At 39.4% G+C, this 21,778-nt stretch overlaps 1 protein-coding gene across 1 annotated transcript; it reads left to right on the top strand.

Annotated features, from left to right (window-relative positions):
• The first annotated feature begins 9,572 nt into the window (after window positions 1-9,572).
• On the top strand, window positions 9,573-12,828 carry LOC139111893 (cytochrome P450 9e2-like). Its single transcript, XM_070672484.1, has one exon. It carries the CDS (start codon window positions 10,449-10,451, stop codon window positions 12,009-12,011), a length of 1,563 nt encoding a protein of 520 aa, XP_070528585.1. The 5' UTR covers window positions 9,573-10,448; the 3' UTR covers window positions 12,012-12,828.
• The last annotated feature ends 8,950 nt before the right edge of the window (window positions 12,829-21,778 follow it).

Below are 21,778 nucleotides of genomic sequence, written 5' to 3'. Positions count from 1 at the left end.
CGCGATCTCGGATTGATACCGCGAGGATGAATCGTAAGTCGCGTCGATACTTTTATTAACGATAGAAAAGCGTCGATTAACAGTCAATTTTTTTTAATTACTTTTTATATCCGTTGTCGTAATTTGAGCATATTAAACTACGGCTACATATCGTCGCATGTTCTGGCGCGAAGTTAAATTTATACATATTGGAATAGTACGCTTTGCACAACCACCCGTTGAAGTTCGATTCGAACTTTGATATGGCTCGTTTCTCATATACCCGTACACGAGAAGAATCTCGGACGTAAAGAAAGAATCAGTAGAATACAATAAGATTCTTCTTTAGCGAAGGAAATACCAGAGAAAAGGAAATACTCGGCGAACCCGTACGAATAATCAATACTTTCGAATGTTACACCGAAAACTATTGATTTAAATGCAACGTCGATTAAATTTATAAGTCCGGATAAATTTGCATTTTATACTTAAGCATAAAAGTGTCAAAGCTCTTCTTGATAATTAAGATGTTAAACGCACACCCTGGCCTTATTTATTTTTTCAATAATGCTATTTATTCGCTTCGTTTTCCGAAGTAAATTACAGAATAATTAGGCGGAAATTCGCCGCGAGAAAGTGCAACTCGTTGCAATTTCTAGTAACAAACTTTTTTCGAAACCCGCATTAATTAAGCCAACGACCGTTTTCAACAGACTGACGTGCATTTTCTTGCTCTCCCGTGGAGTATTATTTAAGGGAAAGCGCACGTTAATGTGCCTGCCGGTGACACGAGCATTATTAGGGCGAAGGGCGTAAAAAAAAAAAAAAAAAAAAAAAATAGGAAAGAAGGACGCGCGCGAGCCGGGGGACAAAAATGTCGTTTCTAAACGGTTTACGTAAAGCGACAAGTACGCTTGTCGGTTACGCTCTCTGCTGTGTCTCAGTGCAATGACAGGTTTAATTACTGGAACTCACTCGTACACGTACGGAGCGTGCGCATTAATTAAAAAAAAAAAAAAATTTTCTACACACTAATTGTGTGTAGAAAAGACTTTCTAGAGCGATTGGGACATGCACTCGAACTCGATAGACGACGCGCACGAGCGAGCTGACGATAAGTAATGAGAAATATGAGAAACTATTAGCGGTCAAAAGCAATAATCTCCGAATTATGCAGCCAAGATGGAGATCCTGCTGTTCGCAAAACGAAAGAAGTTGTCTATCGTCGGAGCGCGTGTCAAAGGACAATTTACGAGTCCGTCACGAGTTACGGAATTTGGAAAATGCGTTTAATCCAGGCGCCGACGACGAGGATGACGATAGCGCCCCGGCTTCGTCGACTTCACGCTCGGTAGTGCGCATTCCGAAAGAGAAATTGAAATTGCAAGGCGACCGGCAAGAGAGCGACCGCTCTCGGGTCAATTGTATTAATTAAATCTCTTTTGCGCGATCGTGCATTGCGATTCGACAGGCAGAACGTGTTCGAACAGTGAGCGAGCTGAAGAATTCACCGGCCAATCCGAATTCTCTCGCGTGACGATCTAATCGATCACGCCGCAAAGCGCTGACAAAGCGTATCTGCGAAATTTCTGAACGCATGCCAAATTAAATTAAGTTGAACGATATGCTCGAAAGTCTCTTCTTTCGAATGCTTTACCGATTTCTGAATAATTCAACTAAAAATATCAATCTCTTAGCGATTACTATAGTAATCGCTACAGCGAAAATGCAAACTACTCTAAATACGTGCTTTAATTGAAGAAAAATTAACGTGACCGAATTTTTTAAAATAAAAAAAAGTTTTTCGTTATTATTTTACCTTATTCCGCGAGCAACAATTCCGAAACTAGGACATTTCGAGAGCAACAAATTAGCAACAAATTCTCGTGTTGCTGTTTTATTCATTTAATTGTTATTTATATATTCCGCTAACTTCAACTTATTTTAGCGGAACAGTGATTTTAGGGAAAAACTTGCAGAGCAAAAAATTTTTTTTTTGACAATTTTTTAGCAACAAATAAAAATATTAGTGAGAATGAATTCTGCTCATTTTGTTCCGCTAACTTATAAGACATCTGAAAAAGATCTAGACCAGAAATATCAGGGGCTCTTTCCTTACGTTCCTATGCGAGCGGAGCAGATCGGTTTAATATACTCGACGTAACATCGCAAGCTCAGAAATGAGTTTTTCACGAGATTTATCATTTCTTCCACGTCGCTTTCAGAAAATGCGTTTATATCTCTTATATAGTTAGCGCGCGGTGTATATTGATGAAATACATCGCCTTTGCGGTGGTATAGTTTACGCGGCGTATGTAATTTAATAGTAACGGAAGGCGTTAACTTCGTTCTCTTACCGGCAAGTATAAAAGTTGGAGAACTTTTGTAACCTGATTTCTCAAGAAAATAAATCAAACAGAAAGAACGATCAGCTGGGGTTTTTTTTTTTGCGGCCGAGATGGGGAAACTCGGTGTGAATGGAATTTGGAACGGTGCTTGGTGTCGGTGAGCTTCAACTTGCTCCCAGCTTAACGGAGATTTCGCGTGAATGTTCAGGAAGCTGGAGCGTGTTAAACGCATTGGGTTTTGAGCGCGAAGACGGGTGGGATATTTGTGGACGAAGTGGAACGGACGAAGGAACTTAGGGGTTAGATGCCACGCTGAGCTAGAGAGAGCGAAAGAGGCGAGAGAAGGAGCGGCGAAAAGCAACGACGAAATGGTTTGGATTTTACGGATTTTCGGATTTTACGCTTTTTCGGCATTGCTGCTGCGTGCACCCAGCTTGGTACATCGAGCGACCGACGTGCGCGATTATAATGGCGACTACGTGTGTCCTGCAGAAAGTTTCTTATCGCTGGAAGTCCTTTCAGCAGGCTGCTGTTGAAAAGCGATTTACGAGCTGATTCACGAAAAGTATACGTTGACGTTGTTCGCCGGGCTTCGTGTTTCTTCATATTTTCGCGTCATAACTTTCGTGGTCTTAAACATATCGACCATTTAACCCACTTTTGGAATTGCAAATTATAAAAAAAAAAACAATTATTATTATTATTCTATAAATTATTTTTATTCTTATATATTTAAAAAATATAAAAAAAAAGAAAGAAAGAAAAAAGCAAACAAGATTCTTGCACAGAAATTTTTTTATATCCGCAAAAAAAAAAAGTGTTTAAAGCGTTTTAAAGTTGAAAAATAATTCAACATTATATTAAAATATTACGCGCAAATAATTTAATCCAAATTATCGGATTAATTTCAATCTCAGGCATTAGCGCCACTTTGGCTGTTCGCGAGAGTAATAAGATACTCGGCAAATCGGCACCTTTCGGGCATTTCGAGGATGGCGATTAATAACTGACTTCGTAAACTCGCGACGATTCGTTTCCCTTGAAAAGTTTCGTAATTACTGATAATCTTGAACGAAGAAAACGATCGGCTGAAATTCTGCCTGGTGAAAAAAAATGGTACGAGGAGAAAGATTTCCTGTCCGTTAGGGGGAAAAAGAGGCGCCGAGATAAAAGACTTACCGAGCGATTAATAAATCGAGTGTCTAATTGAACGAACACTTTCGAGAAAGATTCAATTCGGCATGTCGCCGGTGAGTTATTTTCCTTTACTTTTATTATTATAAAATAAGTAGGGCGTAATCACGACCAAGAAAGTTATATCAAGAGTCTGATTAAAACAACGGGCCATTAGTTTTCACCATTTTAATTCTGAAATACTGAATAGTTGAAATCGGATGGAACAATTAAAATTTGTGCTTTAATATATGGCAATTAAATTTGATATATTTATTTTAAAAAATGATGTATGAAATACGTGCTTTAATTTAAAAGAAAAATATGAAAGTCTAGGGAAAAAAAGAAGATAAAAAAAATGGAAGAAGGAAACATTTTTAAACGAAATGTTGCCTATAATGCTGCTTTTACGTTTTACTATTAGTGAATATGTGAAGGTATTAAAGCGCAAAACAGAAATCTTTATTTTCATTTTATGTTTTTTTGCGCGGCATTCGCACTCTCTCGGTTAAAACTGCGGCGCGCGATATTCGCAGTCCACTGAAAGAAAGCCATGATTAGAAGGATAAACTCCGCGCTATCTAGCGCTGTTTTAACCTCGAAATAAGCGACGCCGTTTTGTTCCAACGAGTACTTGCGGCGGAAAGTTTTAACGATACTCGTTCATTGCTACGGGCGGCCGCTTCCCGTGGAAAAGCGTCGCTTCCGTAAATTTCAGAAAAATCTCGACTGGGAAATTTTCGGTGTAAGAGTAATTAACGCTCGGCATCCCTACTTTCGCGGAATTTACTTTGTTCGCTCCGCTCTCAGTTTCCGCTTTGTTCGCTCCCTCCGCTGCGACACGCCGCGTTACGTCTCCTGGCGAGCATAAATAACGGAAACAGTAAAAAGAAGAAGAAGCGAAAGTGAAATCTAACCGCGGGATAAGAAGAGACACGAATCGGAACAGAGTCGGGGGGGGATAAATGTTGTTAAGAGATTAATTAATTAACACGCGAGAACGAAATTAGCTAACGGGCGGCAACGTCATGTATTATTTTTGTTATTATAACATTTATATTTAGAACGACTAGACAACACGATTAACAACCGTACTTGGCGTCGATCAATACGCGAGTCGTTAAATCCGGAATTCGCAGAGCCAGGTAACCTCCGCGCCGGAAACTCATCACACCTCGATGCAGAGAGAGAAAGAGAGAAAGCGAAAGAAAGAGAGAGAGAGAGCGATCAGTGGAGAAAGAGAGAATGAGAGAATGTCTGTCATTCGCCAAGTACTGTGAACGCGTAACTGCGTTTCGAAATTTACTCCGACAATATTCCCCATCGAAATCACAATCGGGAGAGGAGATTGTTCACCTTATTCAGTGCGGTACACAGAATTTTTTATCGAGTATTTTATAGTGATTTTCCTTATCAGATAAAATAAGATATGATTAAAAGAGAAAATCTATAAAAATATTAAACAAGAGGGAATTAAGAAAGAAAGGGAGAGAGCGAGAGATGGAAAGAGAAGAAGTGAGAGAAAGAGCGAAGAGAGAATTATCAACTGGTTGACATTTTTGGGGCTTCCAACGAACCTAATTAATTTCTGGGAACGATACCGGGTAATATTGTTCGATAACGCAGTCAATCCTTCGACTGTAGACCAGAGTCCTATAACCAGACCACCGACGGGAATGATCTCACAAAGCCAGAAGCTGGTATTGGCTTACCTTTGCGCTTTAACTACTTGGATGCCGTAATGGACGCCGCAAAGTAATCCCGGATAATTAATTCCGAGTTATGATATAGTGTAGACCGTTAATACGGTGAGTGTGTTTCAATCAACAGTCAACATGTCACAGCTTTGTATCAACGATGCAATGACTATTGTCGTGCCGAGTTTCTGCGGGAAATTACTTCAGCATGTCGATTAAATTCAACCGCAAAATTTTTGTAATATTAAACAAAAAAAAAATCTTAGAGAACGTGAATTAAACGGCGAGATGAGAACTTTACAATTTGCTCAATTTTGCGTATTGGTAATTGCTCGAATTAATTGGCAATGGACCGCCTTTATAAAATTGTCACAATTGATGTCTGTTACGGATTCGAGAACAAACCGGCGTTCGCGTATGTACATATAATATTTCGTATAGTCGACGACACTGGTACATGGATCTTGTTATTTAATGGAAAGGGTTCCTGCATTATATAGCGAATCCTCTACAAGCTCAAACATCTGTGCCGCTCCACTCATAGCCGCCATCACCCGCGCGCGGACAGGTATGTCTTTATTAAATTTGGAATTAGGCGAGCCGGCTGGTGGCGGCTCGAATTCCGTCGTTCTCTAGAAACGGTCTGCAGCGAATCAGCATTGTCCGTTGCCGATCCAGTCGTGTACGTGCATTTATTCGCTCGGTGGGTACATAAAGAACGCTCGTGCGTGACGCTGCGTGCTCCGCGCGAGCGCGTGCGTGTGTGATTACACGCAACATACATATCTTTCCTAGAGACGCGAAAATTCTTTAAAGTAAAAATTTTACTTTAACAATGCGAGAGAAGTTCGAACATAATTATTGCCGGAGATTAAATTCGAATCCAAAATTACAAGGAGCATTTAAATGCCGGGGAAATTAAAAATGTTCACCTCGAGTGCTTCCTCGGTGAACACTTTTAAGGATATCGAGCTGCGCGGAAACGAAACCTCAGCAACGCGAAGCACGATGGATACGTTCCTAGAGGGAAAATGCGAAAACGTGCCGAACGAAAGTACGACGAGGGCGTCGAGACGGAGGAGAACAGAAAGAGCGCGGGAGGACGTCGGGCGTCGGGCTCGTGTAACAGAGTCCATTGTTGAGGCTTATTGAGAATCTGCCAATAGCCCGGGATTCAATTTGACTGGTGAACCGTGAACACCATTTAATATACAAGCGCGGCGAGACGCCCTCGCCCGCACCGCGCAAGCTTCCGCAACGCAACAGGCATGTGAAACACCTCGAAAGCACGTCGCTATTTTCGCTTACTCCGAAAGAACGAAGGTGAAGGGAAACGAAACTTTTCGGGATATTCGATATTAGCGATCGGTCGAGTTCTTTCGGCTCGCGCCGATATTTTACAGCACCGCGGTCGATTTCGAATATTTTTTATTTTATTTTATTTTAATTTTTTCTCTCCTTATACTCTACCGTTTTTCTTTCGCCTTCAGCTACTTATATCGAGTCGTCATTTCTATTTTTAAACGCCTATAACGTTATATATGTATATTATACTATTGTTATGTATTATTCGTATAATAAAATTATTGTAAGTTTTTTTTTATGATACAACGAGGAAGTTTTATTCATGTTGATCTATAACGGTTCACGTAACTACCTTACTATATTCCACGTTTTTTTTTTTTTTTTTTTTTTTTTTCTTTTGCATTTATCGCGTTGATCGTACCAGTTCCGCCGGTGTCAACGATTCCATTTGGTTTCTTTGCACCTAGTAGACTTAAAAAAAATAATAAAAATAAAAAAAAAACACCTTGTATCAGCCGTAGCAACCGGTATTTGATGCGTCACGATTATTATGACTCGAATGAATGAGGGACTAAACCGAGAGAGGAAAGTGAACGGGAGAGGCCGATGCTCTTAAGTGGTTCTTATGCCGTATTTCCCGGAGGAATATTTCGTTTTGGCTCAGACAGGAGTAATGACTAGCGCCGTAACAGAACGCGCTTCGGATGAAACAGACATCACTTCGCCTCTCACCAGCAGTTGGACTTTTAATTTCCTAATGGGCTAATTATCGGCGAGTCCGAGGGAGTAGCTTGCCGCGATCACGGCGCAATCAGCTTGAGAACAAAGCATTCGAAAGTCAATGATTTCGAGAACACGTTTCATTCCACACAATTGGTATCGGGAATTATAGATTATTCTTCCTAGTACATTAGCGTTAAAATTTACATGTCTCTTGTTTACGTCTTCGCGATGTAATTATTACAACTTCAGATATCGATCACATTTTTATACATAAAAGCATGAAATTATTCGTGAATAATTTGCCTTTTAACGTTCGTTCTTTAACAAAGCACGCTTGTAAATTGGCGACATTCTAAATATAGTATATCACACATTATCGCGTACGAGCCGGTATCGGTGACTAATTTATAAACACGCAACGTAACGCGAGGCATTTGGATATCCGAGAAGCGAGGTATACGACGATGACGGAAAAGATCGTTGCAGAATGCGCAAAGTTTTCCCAATTGAAGGCAATGAATTCGAGGGTAATCTTTTAAAGGCAGAGTCTGGACTCTCGCGATCCAACGGAGAGTTAATGGGGTCGCGCGGGCCGGCAGACAAGGTTGCTCCGGGCAGAGCCGGGAGTTGGAAGACTGAGACTGGCTCTGCAGGAATCTGCATAACAAAACGCGCAATTAATAAAGTTCTGCGGTGTAGAGGGCACCGACAAAAGAGCGTTTCGTCCTTTCAAGCTCGCTCCTGCAACCTTCCTCTTCCGCCTGTTCGCCCCCCGCCCTCCCCCCGCCCGCTTGCCCCTCGTTGGGGTACCGTCGGCGTACACCGCCAACGGTGCAAACCGAGTCAAAGGGGCGGCGAACGGGGTGGCGAGGTATAGAGAGGTGGCGCCCATCGCGGGCCTGGGGCTAAATAAGTCAGGCTTTGTAAGGAATCCTCGGTGAAACTTCGCAATCTTCGCTGTGCGCACGCCGCAGAACTGCGATCGACGGAAAACGCCAGCGTACTTTCCACCGTCGCGTCGCCCGAAGTCGCTAGAACTTTGGCCGCCGACGGCAATTGTTATAACATTTAGACAACGGTTGGAGGAGCAAACATTGAACTGTTACTGATTTATCACGATAAAGCTCGCACGTGTAATCCTAAATATTGACCATTCTTAAGGCAGTATTAATAGCAATATCCAGCAGTTCGTCGCATAGCGCAGCGATAGTTCTCCAACTCAAGTTTCTGCGTTGCGTGGATTACCGCGAAATATCGGTGAGAATTAATGAGAATTGTAGTTTGCATATCTGAGTAATAACGTTACCTAGCAGCAGCTGTACAACGCAGTCACTGCATTAACCATTGTAACTAAATACTGGTCAGTATAGCAAAACCGCGTAATAAAGTTTCCCGTTCGAATCTGCTTACTGTTAAAAGTTGCGCGTCGCCCATCGAATACAATCTTACGTTAATAAACCGTTAATTACCGCCGTAATTCGGTTTGTCTCGAAACGGCCACGTTGATTCGCGCTCTCACGGTGACGAAAAGTAATTCGGGGTATTGATCGTTTGCGGTTGATGGTTTCGTGTTCCTGGATATAAAGGGAAACCGCTATACGATGGTTCAGGGGCTTGAGAACCCCTGTTTGCTCACCTCGCTATGAAATTGGTTGGGACCACTTTGACGCGTCGATGAGCTCCTATACCTCTCTCTCCTAGTGCTCTCAAAACTTCTCTTACCCCAACTGTACTTTCGTATACGCGCTTTTGTATGCGTGTACGTGTGAGCACGCTCGTGTGTAATATATATGTGTGTCCTCATGTGGGAACTGGCATTGCTGCAAAACGTGATATCACCCGCACCGTTTACCGCACGAATGTGTGCGCATACGAAAACGGTAATACACGAAATCGCCGGCTGTATTTAACGCTGAAACAGATTTCTCTAATCGTCCGCTACTCTCTAACCACAATAATATGCCTCTGATAATACGTACGCTGTTTCGGCGTGCTCTTTGCTCGTCGATACCACTTGCGAATGGTGGACGATAATAATAATTATTTTAGAAAACCGTCTCGAGCGTTATTTTTTTTTAGAATCTTTCTCGAGGAGAAACGGGGAGTTCGAAAGCCGTGTAATCTGTTCCAATTTCCTTTTAGTTCCGCGTTTGAATTAAGATCGCGCGGATGAAAGTAACGCGAAAACGTATAAATGAAAGGTAAGAAGTAAGCTGTCGCATTTCAAAGAATTTTTTTACACGCAGTCGACATTTCGTTTGCCGATATTCGTTTCCGCGAAAAGCGGATGGCGCGTGCATTGTCTGGACGGGGTTAAGAGGGTTAGTCCGAGTTAGGGGATGCCACGAGGGGGAGGGAGGGAGGGGGTGAAGAGGTAGGTGGTAGGAAGCAGGAGGGTATCGGTGTAATGAAGAGCGACAGTGGCGCTCCTAGCCATCGCTAATTTGCCGCTAAGTGCCTGGCTTTGTTTCCGTACGGTGATCCCATCGTTCGCAATATCCTGGATCCAAGGCGATGTTCCACGGTGTTTAAGAGAGAAAGCCAAATAACCTGCGGTATTACCCGGTAATCTAGTATAGATCGGACTTGGGGAAACGGAACTATACTGATGAGGCAAATACTCGAGGAAAAAATAACGGGATATATTTTTTACTTTTAATATTTGATTGCCAAATCGAAAAGAAAAAAATAATTAAAAACGCACTAGCTTAAATCGATTATTTAGTACTCGATGAAAAAGATAGGCGCGTGTAGTTAGAAAATATCGAAAGCGTATAAAATTTCTTAAGTTTATGGAAGAGTTTGTATATTTAGAATATTACGATAATTAATTAACATAATTAAATGATAAAAAAAATAAAAAAATTAATTTAAAAGAAATGAAACGTGCTACACATGGCACCGGAGATTAAGTTACGCGACATCAGTACTCGTTTTCACTTTCGCTTTCTATCACTAATGAAAACTTAATCATACATTGAATGCGTTCAGACAGTATTTTCACGTCATTTTATCCTCGTCTTTTAATAAAAAAAAAAAAAAAAAGGTAGAGTAATTTACCGGCGCTAACAGCGCGCGTTCTTACGCGTCGTCTTACGCAATGCGATCAAATGGTATATAAGGAAGTGACCGCTTGTACAAAAACAGTCATAGGTGTACTCACGATCTAGTGAAATCGCGGCGGAATAATCGGCGCGCTCTGCTGAAACGTGTCGCTGTCAGAATGATCACTTGGATACTATTGTTTCTTCTGACTGGCATCGTCGCAATTTATTACTACTTCTCCAGAGACTTGAATTTTTTCGAGAAGCATGGAATCTTACATATACCACCGTGGCCTATTGTAGGCAATTTGGGACCGACGTTTTTCCGCAAAGCGCCATTCGTCGACGTTATTCAAAGGGCCTACGATCTAAATCCAGACGCTAAATACGTTGGCTTTTTCGACGGCACGTCTCCAATCGTGATTATTCGCGATTTAGATCTCATTAAAACCATCGGGGTGAAAAACTTCGAAACGTTCATCGATCATCGCGCTTTGATCGACGAAGATATCGATCCGTTGTTGGGCAAAAATCTAATGGCGCTTCGCGGCGAAAGGTGGCGAGATGTGAGGGCTTTATTAACTCCCGCTTTTACGTCTAGTAAAATGAAAGCTATGTTTAAATTGATGTCCGAATACGCCGATAATTTTGCTGACTTTCTTTCGAAGTTGCCCGCGGACAAAAGTACGATGGATGTAAAAGACTGCTTCACCAGATACACGAGTGACGTAATAGCAACTTGTGCCTTCGGTATCAACGTCGATTCTATGAAGAATCCGAACAACAAGTTCTACATTTACGGAAAAGAAATCACGACTTTCGATACTCCGCGCATTATAAAATTCTATCTCATTAGAAACATTCCGCGTATCACCAAAATGCTGGGCATTAAATTTATCAACGATCGCCTGGAACGATTTTTCAAAGATCTAATAAGAAACACGATACATACGAGGGACGTGAAAAATATCGTGCGACAAGATATGCTGCAATTAATGATGGAGACCAGAGGAAAGAGAGGACCGGGAAAAGAATTGACCGTCGAGGATATGACCTCGCAGGCGTTCGTTTTCTTTTTCGGCGGTTTCGATACCGTCTCCGCTTTGATGTGCTTTGCTGCTCATGAAATAACCGTGAATCCGCACGTTCAAGAAAAATTGCGTAATGAAATAGATAACGTTTTAAAGGCGGCCAACGGAAAATTAACTTACGATGCGCTAAACGAAATGCAGTATTTAGACGCCGTGATTAACGAGACTCTTAGATTTAGATCCGTGCTTCCTGTAACGGATAGAATGTGCGTGGAAAATTTCGAGCTACCTTCAGCACTTCCCGGAGGCAAGCCTTTCCTTATGAAAAAAGGGATGAGCGTTTGGTTTCCTATTTCCGGCCTGCTTAAAGATCCAAAATATTTTGAGAAACCGGACGAATTTTATCCCGAACGTTTTCTTGGCGAGAATAAAAAGCTTCTCAATTCAATTGCATATCTGCCATTTGGAATCGGTCCAAGAATGTGCATAGGTAATAGGTTCGCGTTATTAGAGACCAAAGTCATGTTATTTCATTTGTTAGCTCGCTGCGAGTTGAAAATGTGCCCAAAAACTACGCATCCATTACGACTGAGCAAGTCAACTTTGACTTTGTCAGCGGAAGGTGGATTCTGGTTGAAAATCCAACCGAGAAAAAATCCTAACACGTACGATAACGTTGGTAATAACAGCGCGACCAACGATCGTATTTAAATTACAAGGTTACGAATAAAATTTTCATTTATAAATGTTAAATGAATGGTGAGAAAAAGTTTTAACTGCTTTAAACTCGAACACGTAAAAAGATTTTATCATATAATATTGTTACGTAAATTCTTCATTCATTTTTTTTTATCATTATTTATTTATATCATTCTTTAGTAAGTAAAAATATTTTTTGATATTTTTTTTGTAAAATATTAAAAAAAGCATTTAATATTAAATTCGTAGTTTAACCTTGTTTCAACCTTCTTTTCAATCTTAATAATCACGAGGAGGCAATCGAGTTAATTGAATGATTGTCTGAATGCGAGAATCAAGGTCAAAATAATTCACAATTGTGATAAGATCAAAGCTAATAATGTAATATTGTGAACTTCACAGAGTTGTAAACTGAAAAATTATAATTATATCCGTAAAAATCAACTTATTGGTAATAATAATCAATATCTACACTTTATTCTACCAATATATGTTGTAATACATACTACAACACATGTGTGGTATATAGAAAAATTATTAACAAGGTTAATTAACTATCTAATATTAAATTAAAATTTCCGATATATTTTTAACAGTCCTAAAAATGGCATACTGGACAAAACTGTCGCGTTAAATTAAATATCTTTGTCGATGGTATTCTTTCGTACCAAGGTACCATGATAAAAGCAGATAAAATCAACAATTATAAAGATAAGAAATATAAGATAAAATAAAATGACGGCCTCTTATGTCTACATAAAGTATTTTAAAAATACATGTAACTACATTTACCATTTCTTAAATTTTAATAAAATATATTCAATAGTTATTGCGCATTATCTTTTGATAAAACTAAATAACTGTATAATATAATAATTCATACTACAACCTGAATCGACATACTAAAATTTTAATATGTAATAATATAATAAACATGTAGTTATTTGTCATATAGACGTACATATTTATTATGTTATTGCATTAATTCTGCGTAGCATGTGAACTTTATAATTAAAATTTGTATCGAGATATTAATTTCTCGAATAAAAGTATCAACGACTAATCTTATATAATATCAGCTAAGTAGCTTTTGAAAGATTGCTGGTATATCACCAAGTAGATAACTGCTATATGAACAGTTGTACGCAACGATTCGTCTCGGCAGTGTCGCCGTAAGCTGCATTACATAAAGTGCTCGCGAGAAAATCGTAGAGAATATTTTAAATAGTCATAAAAATTCTGATTGACATTACCGTCACGCGCCTCGATCCAATCGTCATTCATCCCAAGCCGAATGTGATTAAGGATAAAATCGTGCTCGGTGTCGAGGTTTTTATCTACGACATCGCACTAAAATAAACCTGAACTGAAAACCACTGTGCAGCGGTTCTCAAAATTAAGAGGTGCCATCTTACGGATCGGTATATTTTCTACGCGCTCGGTTGTACGTCCACTGCAGAATACACGTCGCCAGTACGTCCTCATGTTAAAAGAGGTTGGGAATCGATCGAAGTAACTTTACAGTGATCGCGTATTTGAACAATTTGGATGGGATTATAAATTTCCGTGACGAAAATCCAGACTAACGACGACGTGTGAGAGTGCGGCCGATCGGAAAGCATCCACGCTTAAAAAAAAAAAAAAAAAAAAATACCACTTAGCTCGAAAAGAGAGGTTAACAAGAAGAGGTGATATCTAGATAGACGACTGCATCGCTGTGGAAATTTTATTTTACTTTCTGTGCCTGTCAGCCTACACGATCTGATCGCGATGACTGAATTGTCGAGCAAAAAATATATCGTCACTTGGGAAATGTTGCAAACTCATACGCGCACGCTGGCTAAACGCCTCCTATTATCTACCGAACGGTGGAAAGGAATTATCGCGGTCAGTCGCGGCGGCCTGGTACCGGCCGCGATACTGGCGCGTGAGCTGGACATCCGCCACGTGGACACCGTCTGCATCTCGAGTTATGACCACGACGTTCAACGTGACCTAAGCGTCATTAAGCGAGCGGAGGGGGACGGCGAAGGCTTCATCGTGGTGGACGACCTAGTGGACACCGGCGTTACCGCCGCCGCGATCCGCGACTTGTATCCCAAAGCCCACTTTATTACCATATTCGCCAAACCTGCCGGCCGTCCACTGGTCAACGACTACGTGATCGACGTTCCGCAAGACACCTGGATTGATCTACCCTGGGACACGGGCGTTGCGTTTGTACCGCCGATGGCCGAAGTAAACCGCGTTCACTAACCGTTATTTCCTCGACTTTCGATACTGTTTTTTTTTTTTTTTTTTGCAACTAAATGGATAACTTTATTGACATTCCAAAACGTGGTAGCAGACACAATGTTCAATAACAAACAAGAATCTATTTTTTTTTCTTTTTTTTTCATTTTTTTTAATAAATTTTAAAATGTGTAAAAATTATAAGGCTGTTTTCGAAAGCATTGTAATAGTAAAATTTTACTTTAACTTGTTTCAATTTTGTTTTCAACTTTAGTAATTGAAATTGAGCAATTGGGTTAAATATATGACAATCAGAATGACATAGTCTCATCTGTGATGTAATTTGAAATTTTGTGTACTTTGTGTATTCCTACCTCTTTGAATTTACATGATTTATCATACATCCGTTACAAATATGTGATATCTTTTCTGTTTTACGAGATATTTAATTAATCAATTAATTCCCTTATTATCTCCGAGCGGGTATTCAAAGGTCGGGCCGAATGTTTTTACGCATACCCCTTAACAAAGTTACATCGCGAGCGAGTTGAGCTCCTTTAACGAGTTCATTCTGGGGACGAATTAATAGGTGTTATCCCCTTGATAGAATTGAAGTAACGAGATTAAAAGTAAAGGGCCTTTCCTGGAAGGAATTTCGTCTCTTGTCGCTTGACACCGTATTAAAATACGGTGGAAGGTTCCCGTTATCACAGAAGGGCGATTATCCGAAAACTGATGTGAAAACGGATAAGAATAACAATAAAGCGTACCTGAGTGATTAATTATAATTGCGTTAGAAACAAATTAGCTGCGATATAATTTAAATCAATTGTAGCAAAATAAAATTTAATATTATATCGTAGACTTTTTCTAATTACGCTTAAAACACAGATTTCTTCTATTTTTTGTTCTTTTCCGGAACGTAAAGCTTTCGCGATATCGCACAAATATCGCGTACAGTAAGCAATATTTCGAAATGTACCATAAAATTATAATTAAAGTGCTTTTTCTTCCTTGGCGATTAAAGAATCGCGCGAAGTAACGAGTAATGAGACGCTTAATTACATAATGCTGTGCCATTTTATTTCATCGGGCCAGTATGTCATCTTTCGTGGTTAAAGTTTCGTAGGAGAGAAAAGCGAGAGCACTGTCGTAGCGCACCTGCCTTCCAAGTAACTTGGAATTAGGATTAAAGGTGGCCAAAAATTAAATCCTTATCTCGGCGGTGCCGACAAGCAAGGCGACGGTGTGAAAGGGGTGCGGGTGGTTAAGGAAGGAGAGTTCTTAGGGAAGCTACTGGCGCTCCGTTTCTGCAGGCTCGAACCGGCGGGGGTGACTCTTAATCTGGCGCCAGCGCTGCAATTTCTTCCCATTAGCGGGCTCCTTCGCGATTAAACATTTGCATAATCTCGGGACGCTTGTTATAATTCGGTGGCATAATATATATTTAAGGCCGGAACGTGAACACCAACAATGCGCGCGAATATTTTTGCCGCTCGAAACTTTTGCCCCTCGGATCCGCATGTAATTTCTCTGTTGCTTCAGTCGAGTTTATCATTCTCGTAATTGATTTTAACATCTTTCCCGTAGTGTGAATTTAGCTCACATAATTTTTAATAAAAAAAAAAAAAATTAATTAAGTAAATAATAACTTTAAAATTTTACTTGAAGTCTTTTTATTTGTAATGTAAGTTATACTTACATTTGGCAGATTATAAAATTTTCAGAATTATTAGAAAATTTAATTATACAGAGTGTCCCGCGAAATGCGAAAAATCTCTCGGGGTGTAGATAGACATTAGGAATATATTTAGAAAAGTTTAGCACCAATTTGTCGAATTCGCGGTTTTAATAGTTATACGAATTTTTATAACCGAGCGAATAAGAGAGCGCTCTATTAAAACCGCGAATTCGACAAATTGGTGCTAAACTTTTCTAAATATATTCCTAATGTCTACCTACACCCCGAGAAATTTTCCGCATTTCGCGGGACACCCTGTATATAAAATAAGATTGTGTGTGAGAATTCTTATAAATCGCCCTTTTAAAAAGAGAACTGATAGAAGTTTAATTCTTTCAAAAACGTCAATAAAAATCCATAAGTTAAAAACGATAATAGAAGTGTCGATTGTTGTCAGTTGCTGTTTCTCACGTTAGAATATCCGCGATGAGGATCTTTTTGGCGGCGGAGATTAAAGAAAATCGATATTCCGGGTACGGAGGGATGGGAAAGTCGCAGGTGTTGCGGTGAGCCAGGTAAGCCTGTACGTAATTTCTGGCAGTGAGGTAAAGGACGGAAAGAGAAAGAGGAAGAGATAGAAAGATAGAGAGAGAGAGAGAGAGAAAGAGAAACGAAGAAGAGATATGGGAGAGGTTGATAGCGCAATGTTTCGCATAGAGCCATGATAAAACTAAAGGAAGTTCGATTTAAAGATCGAAGACTAAAATAAATAACTGTAATTACATTAAAAAATATTTCTTTCTTATTTTGAAATAATTAATTAAAGAGTTAATAAAGTTTATTCATTAAAATAATAAAAGAAATGAAATTATCACTCAACTCTAAAAACCTAAAATGTTATCATTGAGAACGAGACACATGTAATATAATCGTACGCGTTTGCGTCAAATGTTACTCTCTGGCAATCACGACAACACGATTCGCGTTTTTCATTTCGAATTTTATATCATCGGCAAGTATCAACGAGTAATCACGCTAACGATGTGATTGCGTAATAACTAGCGACTGCATTATTACGCTCGTAGCTGAATAAGCTTAGCGCTGATCTGTAAGCAGCGTACTCGGTAAACTTACGCTAGAAATTTCACGTTTTTACTGATCGACAGAGAGAAAGAGAGAGAAAGAGAGAAGGAAAGAGAGAAAAAGAGAGAGATGTGGGGTAAGATATTTGCTTATCAGTTAAACATTGAGAAAAATGATTTATCCACGCTTGCGAGGATGATGAGCAGGATGACGAGAGATAGCAACGGCGCGATTACGTGGCGGAGCATAAAGCAACAAAAATCTCAAAAGCCGTAGAACCCATTGGAGTAGACGTAAAGCAATTTCACAGCGGGGATCAGGAAGCAGCTTGAGCAATAAAGCTTTTGCGCTCCTGGAAAAGCGCGATATTATTTAATGCTCGGTCAATCGAATGGTGCGAACGGCACACGGCGCGGAAAAGTTCTTCCGACACGCCGATATGCCATTTATTGAAAAATTCAAATCGGCTCCCGCCACGTAATTTTTTTTTTTTTTTTTTCTGCGAATCGTTCTCTGGCCGGCGATGTTTGCGATCGCTAATGAAAGCTCGACACATAATTGAGTGTATCGCGTATGAGCGATATATTTACGTAAATCGTCCATTGATGCACTTCAATCGGTCGCGTCCGAAGTACCGATAAATAAATTGCAAATTTCGTTATTTAGTTTACGCGAGATACCAGTGCGCTGTATATTATGAAAACATTCTCGCAGATTACACAGCGAATCAGGTAGGAGATCTCGTATCGGAAAAACTTTATCCCCCCATAACCGTCGCGAGCGGATTATGCGTTTATTAATAATAATTTATATGTCTATACATATACAGCCGAATGCAGTAATGAAATAAACGTATGATTGAGTAACATTCCTTCGTGCTTAATAAAAATTCGTGCGTGTTCGAAATTAAGAGTAGAGAAATTGAAGTTTTTAACAACTGTTACGATAACGTAACAATAATCCGTGAAAGCCAGGGGACATACAATCGGTCAGAAAATTCGAATGTAATCGACACTTACTTCACCTACACGAGGGGCGCGGGAGAGGAAGAGGCTACTCGTACGTACGTTGCTTTCCTTGTCTACACAAATATTTGACGAAGAGACCTGTTCGTATGCAGTGACGCCGTGTATGTGCGCGCGTTACATGTGTATGCACGCGCGTGTTTTACGAACGCAAGAACAACTCGCAAACGCAACTCGGAGTAGTTGCCGCAACGTTATGTTTGCCGTAGTGGAGTACGCGCGGTGCGCCTGGCACACTGGGTATATCAGTCTGGGAATATACATGACAGCACGTATAAGCCCGTTTGTCGCTTTAACAATTAGCTTAATTGTTTATGCGACCGAGAACGCGTCGGCGCCGTCGGCGCAATGTTGATTTCGCTACTGCGTGGCCGTCGCGAGAAGAATCGGATGTAACCAAATGCGGGCGTCGGATATTTCGATTTTGAATAATTTTCAGATTTTACAACAACGCACCCAAGAGGAATCGGTATCAATTATTTATTTAAATTCGACGATGTTTTTAAAGCTTTTTACGTAAGCTCTTGTGTATATTTGCAAATGGCATCGGAGGTGGAGACTGCGAGAGATAAAGTGCAAGTAATGTGAATAGATATAATAATAAATGTTGCACCCTCGCTGCATGTTTCGGGGTACTCACTAAAATATTTATTATATTTACTGTAATATATCGAAAATGAGAGGCGAGGACGCAATAGACGTCGCAGGCGGTTTCAGTTGAAACACTAAACCCCGTGATATATAAGATGGACTCATTAATGAAGAAGCAAAAAGGAAGGAGGGTGTCCGCAGCTATTCAGGAAGCACTCAAGAAAGTTGGGTTTACAATCAGGTACGTCGAGAGGAAAGGTAAACCTGCCTTCGTTCCGCGAGTTAAAACTACCCAGCGCGGCTAATGGCTCAGAGTGGTCGAATGACACGCGACAAAATAAAATACAGCTTCTACGCGAAGTTGTCAAGCTCGAAAAGACAAACGCGCAGCGGGCCCTATCTTCAAAACATCTAAACGACGATATCTTTAATTACAAAGAAAGAAAAAAAAAAAAAAAAAAAAAAAAAAGAAGAAGAAGAAGAATATTGACAATCGCGTCATCGAATACATTAAAATCGATAACGCAACCGTATCTTTTTTTCGGTCACGGTAGCGACGATTGAAGAGTCTAGACACGCACCTAATCCTACGAGGAGACTCGATTTTCAGAAACTTTTAAAAGTGCTCCCAAGTTCTAATTGAAACTTTCGATCACAAACATTGCCCTATCTTCAGGGTGATCATAAAGTTGCTTAAGCCGCGGGCTTTCTAATTCCGAAAAGAGATTCAAGTTTAATCATCAGACCGATTTATGAGTGCGCTACGCTCCGCGATTAAAAAAGTTACCGCGCAATGCTAATAAATGCTGTTAAGAGCACCTGTCGAAGATACATTAAATAATTCCAATATGATATTGATTGGTATGCATGTCGAATGAACACATTGGGCTTGACAGACGACGACGCCCGTGACGATATTAAATCGCCCGTTATGGAAAACATTTTCATTCCGTAATCTCGATGTCACGTCAGTTTGCAAGTTGCTTGACCAAGCAAGCCGATAAAAAATAATGAAATAAACACAGCCTAATTTGAATTTTAATTTAATTTTGAATACTCATTTATTTTAAAAGTTAATTTCAATGTATGTATTATCTACGTACGCGTATATCTATGTTACACAAATTTCCTGTGAAACAAACATTTCTGTTGCTCATAGTAGTAAAAAAAAAAAAATTTGTTTTAAGCCTTTAAGTTTGCGAGAGGAAAATTCCTTTCCCGTAACACAATTTGTCTTTAATCCAGTACGTACGATTCAACGTTTCTCGTTTGAATCTTCGAAGTTACATAATCCATTTAACGAACTTGCTACTTCCGCGCAAGGCTTTTATAATAATTATAAAACCGACGAAGACGTCGTTAATTATTCGAGCTCGTAACGGGAATAACTCGGGCGTTATTTCGTTGCCGGAAAAGCGAAAGAGTCTCGGTCCTCGAGTCAATTGGGCGCAAAAGATACTTAAATAGTGACTTACCGCGATGATTAGACTGCGGCGTGACGGCCGGGTTCAGGAGCAGGTTGATCTGATCGCAATTGTGACCGGCCGGGGACGAAAACGAGTCACGACGTTTTCACGGCGCACCGGTTTAAAGCACGATGACCCCACTTTTCGCTCAATGCCGATCGTCAGGAAAGCCGAGCTGTCACGTGCAATCTATCTACGCACCGACAACCAGCGTGTGCCCACGTGACGTGTTATGCACCCGCATGACACACGGACAGGTGCCATCGTCAACGCCGGGTCATTCGAAGACAAACGAGACGACGATATATCGTTTGCGGGAATAAATAATAAATATGTTGCGACGATATAGAAACTCGGTCAAAAAACAAAAATTTAATTCAGTAATTTTCGTAATGTATTCCGTGTGGCTTCGGTGCGGACCGCAAACTACTAAGAAAGACGATAGAAATATATTTCAAAAATGTTTAGACAAAAATTCAATACCAAAATGAGCAAAAGTTTCTGCATTATTAAAAAAAATAATTTACTTTTCTCCAAACTTCAATTTAATTCAATATCTTTATCAACTTATTTAAATAACATTAAAAAAAAACTTTTTCTTGTTTAATAGAAGTTATGATAACAAACATTATTGTTAATAAAACTTGGCACATTAAAATTAAAATTAATTTATTACGTTCTTTTATTATTACTTTTATTTTTATTAAGCAAAACATTTTTCAAATATGTTTTAATCAACTGATTTTCAATTGAGAATAAAATTTCTATTTTTGTATTTAAGTCCAACACTTGACAGAAAATATTTTATCCAACTGAATGTAAAGTTATTAAAAAAAAAATTAGTTAACAATAAAACTAATAAAAGACAATTTGCACGCGACTTATGTGCGACATTTAATTCTACTTAATTTCTTCAAGACACAAATGGCGAGCCAATAAACATGATAACAACTTACTGTAAGAGAACGCCCAACTCTTTTTCGTTTCATCCTGAACGAATGATTCCACGTAGGTGTCACCTAACAGAAACCCGACCATAGAAACTTTTCTACCGTCTTTCGTCCTTAAAATCCCCAACTAAATAAAAGAAAACTCAACTATCCCGCGATTACGTTGCAGCAAAGTGACTCGACCTCGTTTCTTATTACCTTCAGTGGATGATTTTACGTGGATGTCACTTAACGGAAATTTGATTCCCGGTGGCGTAAAAATCTTTTGCGCTCTCAAGATTTTTTGTAAAAAAAAAAAAAAAAGAAATTTAACAGTTTCACGCTGTTACAGTTTAAAAATTATAAATTTCTTTCTTCTTAAAATTACGATACATATAAAACTGTTATATACAAAAAAAAATAATATTCTTGTACGTACACATTTCTTTTTCTCTCTATTTTTCTATTAAGATAAAATAAATATCTACCAATTTTTTAAGAGACTTCTTTACAAAAGCTATTTATTTTTAATTTTAAACTAATTAAATTTCTACCATATGCAGCCGAAACATTTACTACTTAGAGAAAGCCTTGTGAATATAATTTAATTTGTAATAATAACAAAACTGAGATATCTTTCTTATAAAATTTCCAAGTAAATTTCTCCTAAAAATCCCGAAAATCCGGAAAAGAACAATATTGTAATACAACGCGAGAATAGATTACTCAAAAATATAGCCTGTATCTACAAGAAAACTTTTTTTTTTTTTTT

This window comes from Cardiocondyla obscurior, linkage group LG25, assembly GCF_019399895.1.
Source record: "Cardiocondyla obscurior isolate alpha-2009 linkage group LG25, Cobs3.1, whole genome shotgun sequence".
NCBI lineage: Eukaryota > Metazoa > Arthropoda > Insecta > Hymenoptera > Formicidae > Cardiocondyla > Cardiocondyla obscurior.
The sequence above is the reverse complement of the archived record's forward strand: the minus strand, read 5'-3'. Positions and strand labels throughout refer to the sequence as shown.